The following is an 11,765-nucleotide window of genomic DNA, read 5'->3' on the forward strand; positions in this document are numbered from 1 at the left end:
GAGAATAGAATCCATCTCATCTCTTTACTCCACCAAGGAGGTTGTTTCCATTGCTTTTAGCAGGATTAATGGATTTTGATGAAATTTGGTGGATTGGTGTGGACCAAGAAAAAGCCCATTAACTTTTGGAGAATATTCTTGATGCTTGAATATGGTGAGATGGTGCATCGGCCTTGGAGGAGACACACGCTCTCCAAGCTCCCTTCTAGCTTGTGAATTGTTCTGGAGGTGACATGGAACACACTGTACGCACAGAGAGCAGTAAGGTCTTTATTCTTTGAAGTGACATTACAGATGATATATGTTTTGCATTATCATTCCTGACACAGTATTAAGTGCACCAGCCTGTTTTTCTCTTTTTTAAGTTACAGTATCAATGTGTCACTCAGTCTGTACTTAAGTTAAAATGATTTGTTTATGAATTGCCCATTTTACTGTCTATGATCATTATCATATACCTATAAAAATGAAGGATTAATTGTATATTTTAAAAAGGGGTAAAAGCTGCAATATCTTTCAGTTGGTTGAGAATAAAATACTTTATTTCATTACCTTGTCTGAAGGTAATTACATACAAACACTATGTGCAGTGAATGGCACTGACAGGTTGTTGTTTTTCAAAGCAGGAACTTTAACCTGTCACACCAGCTAAAGCACAGACGTTACCAAGAATATTAAAGATTTTCTATTCTATTAGTGTCCCAATGACAGAGAGGCAGCATGTACAACAACAGGACCCAAGAACTCAAGCAGCCATCACTCATTTTAATAATTAGACCTTTTCTTTTCTAAAAACGCTCCATTTTGCCGCCAGTGTGTGCGAGTAGTTTCTTCAGTCACATACACAGACATATCCAGAACTTAAAATAACTATTCTTTAACATTATTTATTATTAAAGACCATAGAATTCGTGTACAAGTGTGGTTACAAAGCAAAACAATGTTCAAACAGTCAAACTCTAAGACTGACACAGAAAACAGCCTTTATCCAACCAGTCCATTTACAGCCGTTTCCCACACATCAGGCTCTTGATGATTTCGTGAACAGATTTCATGATGCTCACAATCTACTCACAACACAGTGGACTCTTTCAGAAGAGATTCTTTCTAAACTGTAGAAAGACACACTGTGATTTGTGAACACAGTTCAAAGTTGCCCCGTCACTGTCAAAGATAATACTCTTTGATGTGCGCCATCTCCGCTCAAGTCCACAACAAAACAGGGGAGAACTTTCACTTCTCCTCCGTGACCTCTTCAGCGGGTCCATCGCTCTCTGAGTCATTGTCTTCATCGCCGTCTTTCTCTTTCTCTTCCTCCTCCTCCTCTTCCTCTGAGGAGCTCTCTTCATCTTTGTCTGCAACTGGAATCTTGAGGACAATCTCGTCATCCACGTCGTCATCGTTGACGACCATGGACTTCCTCCTCTGCAGGAGTGAGGGGGTGCAGAGTGGTGTGGTGTCCTGGAGGAGTGGAGAGAAGCTTATTAGTCACACATGATAAGTTTGGTGCTGATACGATTGGTCTGGTTTTAAGTTTTAACTGGAATGTAGGTACATACATTTATCACGCCGCCATAACGAGACACACGCAATAGGTTTTATGAGCCACGGTATTGTAGGCACAGTTATCTGACCCCAGACAACTGATATGAATGAGGTCATTTTCACTCTGTGCCAAAGAGTATAATATAATATCATCAATGTTGTTCTTACACTACACGTTGATGCGTCCATGGAGTCGGAGGACTTCTTCTTCAGAGGCATCTGGGCAGCCTGCAAATGCAAAAAGAACAAAGGTTAACTTGATGCAAACAAACAGCTTGAATCCTGGTAGAGCTCCTCTGGTAGGTTGTATAGAATAAACCCCCTCTCTGATTGGTTCATCTCATGGTTCACCTGATGTTTCCAGGCGAAATGTTTTATCTTAATCCCCTCAGGTCAAAGTTCTAAGCCGATATGCACTGATCTAATGTTATTAGTATTTAAGGTTTTGTGATTTATTCCAGATAAAAGACCAAGGAGCCATTCAGAGTTAACATTTAACAACTTACGAATCCTGGGAAGTCGTATTCGATGCCGTGTGCTGCGAGCCTCTTGCGGAGCTTTGTTTCTTTGCGCAGGAGTTTGTCTTTCATCTTCTCGAGCTCCTCGGCCGTGCGACTCTGGTTGTAGCGTGTAACAGCAGGTTTTGAGGGCTTTTTAAAAACCCTCTGAGAGCCAACAAACAACTTCTCGTGCACTTTCTCCGGTGGCATCACATGACCTGGGAAACAGTAAGAAGCAAAGAGTTGATCAATTTTAAACCAAATCACTGGAAATAGATCCTACGTGTCCAGGCAGCTACCGGACCGAATCACAGCAGATTTCAATGCTTCATTTCGGTGCCTCAGCTCTGTAGTGAAATAGTTGCTCTCTATTTTATACTTTATATACTCTCTACGTGGCTCTTGCAGCACTTTATGTTAACCTGCAGTTAGCTTGTAGCTACATCAAACTCGAGTTGAAAGTGTGGCTGTATTTCACGTGAAAGGATTTCGACACCGGGATGTGCAGCAAACTTCTGAGCAACAGCTGAGAGCAACAGCTCGTAGTAGAGTTGGTGGTGTTCACCGTTTGTTTACAATTTTTAGGAATCTGTTTTAACCCGCATGCGTCAGGTAACATCATCCTGACTTGTATGGAGAACAGCAGAAATGATGCTCGTCAATAACAGACATGTACACGATCAATACTCACATTTGATGAGCCTCTCTCCCATGAGGTAGTTGTTCATGGTCTCTGCAACAATCTTTGCTACTTCATCACAGTCGTACTCTACAAACGCGTAGCCTTTACTTCCCCCTGTCTGCAGGTAAAAGATGTGAGACGAGGTTAGGCAGAGAACAGGTGAATATAATATATATATAATATGTCTAAATTTGATCAATAACACTAACTTATCACCGATTAACCTTTCATTTGAAACTATTTCAGATTAATGTACTGATACTGTAGGTTGCAAATAATTTTCCTATTGCTTCTGTTGGGATATTTATTTGATCACCATGCACATAAGCAGGTGATAAGGTTAATATACCAAATACTGTGGGCTCTGTTATCTGACCTCAGATCACTGTCTCACCTGAGGCCATTTTCAGTCTGAGCCAAACCTCTGATGACAGAGGAGTAAAGAATCAGCAGGATCACTGCTCCCGTGTCCAGCTGGACTAACAGGACAACTCACACAGCCAAGTGAGGAAATTAGGAAGTCAAAATTATCTTTTAATTCTACTCCCACATCTTCAGTGGAACCTTAACATCCCATAAGATCGTATTATTCTGTGTTATCATTCTGTAGCGGAGCCACACTGAACTGGGTTTCGCGCTGCCAGATAAAAGGTAGAATACGTTTGTGTGCTTGGTTATCACCTCCTCAACGTTACCTTTTTGCTCCTGGACAGCCGCAGCCTCAACACCTTCCCAAACTGTTCAAAGTAAGATTTGATCTGAGGCTCGTACAGACCCAGCGGCAGGTGGCCCACGTAGACAACTCCTGGGGTCAAACGACTCCCCTGTGGAGAAAGAAATAATGACAGTGACACATGGGAAGGAAACACAAGCGGGGTTTGTAGGGAGATAAGATCCTTTAACGTGTGCAGCAGGACGTTGGAGATGTTGTAGCAGTGTGTTGTGGCCACTGCACTGTGGTCTGCTGGTGGAGCAGCTTCAGAGCCAGTGACACAAATGGTAAATGAACTGATGAAGAAGACTGGCTCTGTAATTTGCTGCAAGCAGGGACACAGTTTGAAGCTGTGGTGGAGACGAGGACACTAAACACACTGTTGTCTATCATGGATCCAACCATCCTCTCCACCACATAATGGACAGACAGTGGAGCATCTTCTCAAACAGACTCGTACAGCTTTTCTGTTAAAGCTCCAGTGTGTAAGATTCAGGTGAAAGGATCTATTGGCAGAAATTGAATATAAAATAATCCTAGTGATGTTTTCACTCATGTGTAATTATCTAAATTGTTGTTTTCTTTACCCCAGAATGAGACCTTTATATTTAAATACTATATATTTACATCAGGAGTGGCTCCTCTCTACAGAGGCAGCCATGTTTTTTACAGTAGCCCAGACTGGACAAACTACCCCCTTTGAGTTTTTATGACCCATGAAGCTGCCACATGTTCTCTGTCATGTTTGGAAGGGGAGGGGGGGGGTGAGGGGTGTTCAGCTGCTACATGACACTTCACCACTAGATGTCACTACATTCTACACACTGACCCTTTAAAAAGGACCGTTAGATAGACATCAGTCAAAGACAAATATTAAAGTTTAAAACTTATTTATGTTAACAAAAATGAAACAATAACCTTTCCAACATCCCTGCACCTGATTCTACTGGTGAAAGTCTATACCCTGAATTAATTAACATTGTATAACAATAAGCATTATAATTGACAGTTCCTTTTATTTAACCATTTACATCCCCCCCCCCCCAAGATTATAGTTATTTTGTAAAATCATACTGGTCAGATTATTACTACAGTAGTATTTGTATTATGTCCATCATTAGTATAGTTATAACCTGTGTATCTGTGTCACACAGTGATTTACACAAATATCCCATAAAGCTCATGTACACGGTCCTGATCCGTGAGGACCGTGTGTCGCAGGAGCGGCTCGTCCCCAGGTTCGGGTTCAAACGCGTCAAAACACGTGTGGGAAAATAAGCGAGTCGCCATTTTAAGTAGCATCTGCCCTAACGCTGGGTTACTGTAGCCACGAGCTAAGCGTGCGCGGCCGCGTCGGGATCGTGCAGCGGCCATGATGTTTACCCACGTTTCTGTCAGAAGCGTCGTCACTACCCACCTTGACCGTCTTGTTCTTCTTCTTCACCTCCTGCACCTTCTTCTTGAACTCGGTCTCCTGCTGCGGGTTCAGCGCCAGCAGCTCCTTCGCCGGCTGCGCCGCGGTCTCTGCTTTGGTCTCGGTCATTGTCGGCGGGCAACACGCATCGGCTACGAAGCGAACCACAACACCGTCACACACACGACTCGCTGCTGTGAGCACGCTGGTCTCCTCTTCCGGTGACACACACGTGGTGACCAGCCCGAGGAAAAAGGGGAGGGGGGAAGGGACGGGAGTTCGACACAGCGCCATCTAGAGGCGCGGGGGACGCAGGGGTGCAAGAGCATTTTCTGTGTTTTTAAAGCAACGATTATGAAATAACGACACAAACAGACACACACTACTTTATATGTACACTTCAAAATACAATGCATCAAACAGGAAAAGTGATCTTTATTCTAATCTCTGAATAGAATAGGAAAACTGAAAAAGAAGGTGTCAGTTGTCTGATTTATTATAGAACATTAAACAAATTTTGTGTATTTGTTCCTTTAACCAATTCTAATATTATGACATTTATTATATCATATTTTAAGAACAATTCAGATTCATTTGTGGTTGGTTTCATTTTTCTATTCTCTTCTTATATTGCCAGACATAGAATCATTACATATTTTTCGAGATGGTATAATAATGTTATATCGTCTGTAGAGATAGAAGCTAGAAGTCAAAATTAATCTACATTTCCTAACTTATAGAGGGAGTGTTTCATGGGTTTTTAAGTTTCTCATAAATTGTATATTAATTTCTGCATATTCCATATAATGAATGTAGATTAGTAATATGTACATGCAAAATGCACACATCACGTATATGTGTTATACGTTATTGTAATTTCTAATGTTTATAGCCTTAAATTTCAGTTTCCATTTGATTTATTGGGAGATTGTAGCTGGCAATTTTCTTTCTATATACATTTATATGATTGGGTCACTTGAGATTTTATTATAAATTGGTGGAAATGGGCTTCCAACTGAAACACAGTGACACCAATAAATATAACTGGGAGTTGCTTTGAATGAATAATTTCCACTATTATTTGGAAGCATTTTACAGTTCAAAGGACGAGAGGAGAAGAAGGGTCAGACAAGGAGGCGGAGAGAATAACAACCAGGGGGGAGGAGTGTGAACCAGTTAAATAATGAGGCAGATATTAGATACAGATCCGTAGAACACGCTGCAACATCCGTGCTTCTGAATTCATGACATGGCAACAAAAATCCTCTATTTCACCGTGAACGGGAAACCGGAGCAGGCTGAGTTCCCGGTGGATTGCCCTGCCCAGGATGTCAAAGGTAGGAACACAACGTTGTGTTGTTCAAAGTTCACGTCTCTGTCTTAGAAAAGCCTTTTGTGATACAGGTGGTTTGACAGTGTCCCAATATCCACATAGACATATGTTGAAGAATCACTACACGCTTCTCTGATATAATCGAATGCTTTTATTATAAGGAACATTTGACAAATTCCTCCTATATTTTACACTAATTGAAAGAAGGTGTAATTAATATGAATATTTGGTCTGTTTTATGAAGCTTTATATCTTTAGTTTTGTATCATTTATCAAAACTCTAACACCTTCTTTTTGCAGCTCCGGGTTAAATACGTGATTTCCATCCACACATCAGTCATTACACAAGCATGTTAAAGCAAAGTGTGGTTGTATGAGCCCCACTCAGCCATACAGCTGCCACTGACAGCTCCTCACTTGTCACGTCCGGTTGAGGCTTTGTTTATTACTGGTTTCCCGTGTTCTTTACGCTCTGGTTCAAGTGGCGACGAGGGAAAAGCAAAGCACCAATTTGGACGTCTTGTACACGGCAACACACACAAACACAGAACATGGTCAATGTGGCCGGTGACAGCTGCAGAGCCTCTGTGGCAAATCTTAAAAACATGCAGCACATGTCCTGAAAAATACATTTAATGTTAATGTTAATGTTAAAAAAGAATCATTTTCAACTATTAATTCTTTATAAGGGATTATGCTGCTGGTTATTTTCCCATTTAACAGATAAATCCGTTGGTTTGTGAAATAATGGTGAATACAAATATCTGCAGTTGAGTGAAAAGTGCAATATTTCACTCTGAAACATTTGTCAAGTAATCACTAGTTAAATGCAAGTAATATGCATATTATTGTATTATATAATGTATTGTATAATACTTGAGCTTATGAAAATAGAAATAATTGATTTAATCTAGTTCCTGCAGTCATAACCTAAGTGATTTCTAAAACAATTGATCAAGCAAATAAGTACAACTTCTATTCATAAACCCTTTATAATAATTGCCTTCTTAAAGCATCTTCTAGTGCTTAATTCTACTGCTTCTTTTGCAGAAGCATTAAAGCTATAACAAAAAAGAGAGGTGCATCGTAAGAAATAAATGCTGATCTGTTTTTTTCAGATCTTTTCCGCTCTGCAGCTGAGGCCGGACCCCATGACATCCTGAAGCTCTACAACCCCAAAGGCAACATCATCAACATCTCCCCAGGTTTGGAGCCCAACAGCCCGAGCTGCTGCTACAAGCTGGAGGTGGTGGCCGCCGACCGCAACACTGAGCCGTTAGGTACCTTCACTTCAGCACCGCGGGAATCTGACTGCCTGGATTTATTCCAAAGCTGTTCACAGTCTCCCTCTTCTCTTGTCCTTTCAGGAGCAGAGCTTGCTGGTGCACTAGGATTTGACCTCTCGTCCATGGAGAAAAGGTTGGCAGGGAGGGAAACCAGAGAAACTGGACACACTTAATGGTGGGGTGGGGGGGTTTACAGCACAGTCCAAAGTTACACATGCATATCTGATGATTAAAGACCTCACTGATGATGTGCGACTTCAGACTGCAGGGCCTGGAGAAGAAGATCCTGATGGAGGCTGGTGAGACGCCTGCAGTCGTGTACGAGATGAAGAAACAGGTGGATTCATTCCGGGAGAAACTGGAGGTACGGTCAGAGAACGAATGTGTGTTTAACGCTGTGGGGAAAGAAACACGGAATCTATCGACATAATGAAATTACATAATCAGGCCGACTGTCAGAGAAGGCCGTTGTTTTTTCATATCATAAATCTGTTGTGTGCTTCATGACGAGCTTTAGGTGAAACACAAATTACTAACTTAAGGCCCTTCTTCTAATAAGTGCAATAAAAATAGCCCAGGGATCTGATGGGATGAACAATATAATTCTCAGAGTGTGGAGCATCTGAGTTGGCTTGGATTGTTTAAAGACCTGTCAGAGGGAAACCACAAGCCCTCCCCCTTCTACCACAAGAGAACCCTGCGCAAAACCAGGGAGGAGTGTGAGCATGTGCGGGTAAAGTTTCTCCAAATGAGGTACGTTCACATGCAAACGGCTACATCCATATTGTGTGTTTGAATAATGTCCTTAATGGTGATATGTTCCCCCTGCAGCTCTCTGGAGGTATCAGAAGAGGTGAGGCAGTATTTAAAGACCCCAACCTTTGACAACTGGTGAGTTATTAGGAACCTAAAGGTGGAGACATGTGAATATCACCTGCAGCTTCAGTGCTCATCACAGCGATGTGTCTGTGAAGATCACAAACAAACAACCAGTGCACCTGTTTGCTCCGTGCACAGACAGTGAGGCAGATGGTCGCCCAGCGAGCACCTCCTCTGAGGAGGACGGGAGCCCTCGCCCTTTTCTCCTGATTGACACACTCATCTCAATATGAATGGGCCGGCCGAGTGCTCGCTAATCAAAAGAGCGTCTTCATAAAAGGCTTAATCAACACACCACGTTTGAAGTGGGCTTCACTGCCAGGAAGTGCATGTCATTAATTTATTTGTCCAATTTATTTGCTTTTAAAGCAAACACACGATGATGGAGATGAATAGATGTTAGAAGGATGCACAGGATACAAAACAAGACCTGGAGCTCATGGTGTCACATAGTCAATTATTTTATATTTGAAATATAAATACATACATTTAGGTATACATATACATATAAATATCGATTTACATATGCCTACATATACTGTAGATATATGATTTTATCTTTATACTTTACTTCATTTTCAGTAAGTGCTCATTTTGCACATTTAAAGAGAGAGACTCTATCCCTCCTACAGTTAAAAGTTAAAGTTGTGTGTGTGTGTGTGTGTGTGTGTGTGTGTGTGTGTGTGTGTGTGTGTGTGTGTGTGTGTGTGTGTGTGTGTGTGTGTGTGTGTGTGCAGGCAGTGGGAGGACGCAGAGATCATGGTGCTCCTGCAGGTCATGTACACAGATTTAGATTTCACAGCCACGTTCAACATTGAGCCTGAAGTTCTGCAGCAGTTTCTATACGAAGTTTACCGGAGATACAACAACATCCCGTTTCACAACTTCAAGCACTGCTTCTGTGTCACCCAGATGGTGAGTCTCTGTGTGTGTGTGTGTGTGTGTGTGTGTGTGTGTGTGTGTGTGTGTGTGTGTGTGTGTCTGTGTATTTAAGTGTATTTAATAAGTAAAGACTAGAAAAGCTCTATTAAAATTCAAACCATTTACAATTTACAAGTCTGCTGAGCAGTTTTGAACAGAATTGACTTTGAGTGTCTCTGAACAGATGTATGGTCTGATCTGGCTGACGGACCTGAGGAGTAAGTTGGATGCCATCGACCTGCTGATCATGCTGACCTCTGCAGTGTGCCACGACCTTGACCACACAGGATACAACAATGCCTATCAGGTATAAAACTCCCTCTCTGTGCTTCCACTAGCTGAGCGACCAGTCAGTCTTGGCTGTCAATCCTGACATTTGACCTTTTCCAGATAAACGCTCGGACTGAACTGGCTCTTCGCTACAACGACATCTCTCCACTGGAGAACCATCACTGTGCCGTAGCTTTTGAGATCCTGGAGAAGGTGAGGTTCTAACATTCGGTCCCTGCTGCTATAAAACATACGTTCAGTAATGGATTCAAACTCATTTAGGGATTTGAACTAAGGAGACAGGAAGAAGGACTTAAGGTTTTTTTTTCCTGTTGTGTAGACAGAGAACAACATCTTCAGAAATCTGCCCATGGATAAATACAAGCAGATAAGAGAGGGAATCATCAAGTGAGATCACCGCTCCACTTCTCTTAGCGAGCACATTTCCTTCAGTGATTCCCACTTGATAACTGATCATGATACAGAACGCCTCCTGATCTGTTGTCGCTGCAGATGCATCCTGGCCACTGACATGACGAGCCACAACGACATTCTCAGCAAGTTCAAGTCCATCCTGCCGGCTTTCCACTTCACCACCAAGGACCACAAAGATGTGGTGAGAGGGCAGCAGACACACACACACACACACACACACACACACACACACACACACACACACACACACACACACACACACACACACACACACACACACACCCCCACACCATGTTTTCGCTCCTCCTGGTGCGATACACTCTCTTGTGACGCCTCCTTGTGTCTGCAGCTCATGATGATCCTGATCAAAGTCAGTGACATATCCAACGAGGCTCGGCCCATGGAGGTGGCTGAGCCCTGGCTGGATTGTCTTCTGCAGGAATTCTACAACCAGGTAGTTCTACTGTTCTCAACTTCACTTGGGTGGCTTTTAAAAAAAAGGGCAAAACTCATGGTCCCATTAAAACCAGCTGTCCCACGTGTGTCTGTCCTCAGAGTGACGTGGAGAAGATGGAGGGTCTTCCGGTCACTCCCTTCATGGATCGGGACAAAGTAACAAAACCTTCATCTCAAACCGGCTTCATCCGATTTGTTCTCCTGCCTCTCTTCATCGAACTGGCCAACCTCTTCCCCTGCCTGGAGGTCAGTTATGTTAAACAAGATACAAGTATATATACGTTGATATGATAAATTATTTGTATTTCTTTCCTAATTCCTGCAGCACCACATAATTGACCCAGTCCGGAAGGCCCTTGACTACTACACGGAGATGGAGAAAGCCCTGGAGAGGGAGAAACTGAACCGGGCCCAGTGTGAGAACGCAGCCAAGAGCAAGGACACAACACCGAGCACAGCAGGGGGCCACGTGGAGGCCGGACCCGAAGCCTCCAGAGCACACACACCGCAGACTGTGGTGGGCGACACCTAAGAACTCCTCATGAGCATCTCCTCTAAACCGGGTTCAACTTTATATAATGAATGAAGTGAATCCGCACCAACAGAATGAAATGGAACTTTTAATTTATAATTCCACTGGTCATTTTAATACAAATTTCAATATTATTTGCATGGTCCTGAATCTCCTTGGGATGGCAGGTTTTTATTGGTCTTTTATCTGTATTATTATTATTATTATTATTATTTCCATTATTATTTATGTCCCTTCCTTCTGTATTTTAACCATTTGTTTTCTTGTTGTGCAGCACTTTGTACTTTGTGTTGAAAAGTGCTCTATAAATAAAGTTATTATTATTATTCCATTCATAAACCTGTTTACATGTCACAGAGCAGTCTGTTATAACGTCAAGCAGTTTGTCACTGCCACATACACAATATTCTGAATTATGATATGAAATAATAAAATAAATCATGGCCATTTATTATTTCAAATTCAATGAGAAACTTTTTTAAGAGAACAACTTATTTAACCCAGATCTTAACTTTTATAATTTTTCTAAATAATTTTACAGTGGTGTAAAAGATGTAGAAATAACAAACTGACATGTATTTCATTTCCACATTTGTACTTTAACTGTTGTGATTGGCTGAGCTGGTCTGTTGATCATCATCCAGCTGTCAACGTCAGATTTATGTCATTTCACCGCAATAAAAGTCCGATGTCGGCTTCACATTCAACGTGTCTGATGAATGTTACAGGAGCAGAACACGTGTGTCAAATAGATTCTTGCTGTATATGAAGAAAATGTATAAATTTGTTAAACCCAATAA

The 11,765-nt window shown here is 41.9% G+C and overlaps 2 protein-coding genes and 1 non-coding gene across 3 annotated transcripts; 1 reads left to right on the top strand and 2 right to left on the bottom strand.

Annotated features, from left to right (window-relative positions):
* Positions 1-256: 256 nt before the first annotated feature.
* On the bottom strand, positions 257-5,147 carry nifk (nucleolar protein interacting with the FHA domain of MKI67). The gene is made up of 6 exons (XM_035175040.2): positions 4,857-5,147; positions 3,423-3,551; positions 2,737-2,845; positions 2,052-2,263; positions 1,714-1,773; positions 257-1,461 (listed from the first exon to the last, which is right to left on the bottom strand). Exons 1-6 carry the CDS (start codon positions 5,145-5,147, stop codon positions 1,234-1,236), a joined length of 1,029 nt encoding a protein of 342 aa, XP_035030931.1. The 3' UTR covers positions 257-1,233.
* Positions 3,018-3,142, bottom strand: LOC118120588. Its single transcript, XR_004698230.1, has one exon. It is a non-coding gene; the product is annotated as a small nucleolar RNA ACA64 (small nucleolar RNA).
* Positions 5,148-6,102: 955 nt separating the features above from the next.
* si:dkey-219c10.4 (high affinity cGMP-specific 3',5'-cyclic phosphodiesterase 9A) lies at positions 6,103-11,067 on the top strand. Its single transcript, XM_035175015.2, has 13 exons — positions 6,103-6,190; positions 7,305-7,480; positions 7,708-7,836; positions 8,083-8,225; positions 8,304-8,363; positions 9,089-9,266; positions 9,457-9,579; positions 9,663-9,755; positions 9,883-9,950; positions 10,056-10,158; positions 10,327-10,431; positions 10,533-10,679; positions 10,759-11,067. The coding sequence occupies exons 1-13, from the start codon at positions 6,103-6,105 to the stop codon at positions 10,963-10,965; spliced, it is 1,620 nt and encodes a 539-aa protein (XP_035030906.1). The 3' UTR covers positions 10,966-11,067.
* Positions 11,068-11,765: the final 698 nt, after the last annotated feature.

The sequence above is a fragment of the Hippoglossus stenolepis genome, chromosome 13 (assembly GCF_022539355.2).
Source record: "Hippoglossus stenolepis isolate QCI-W04-F060 chromosome 13, HSTE1.2, whole genome shotgun sequence".
Taxonomy (NCBI): domain Eukaryota; kingdom Metazoa; phylum Chordata; class Actinopteri; order Pleuronectiformes; family Pleuronectidae; genus Hippoglossus; species Hippoglossus stenolepis.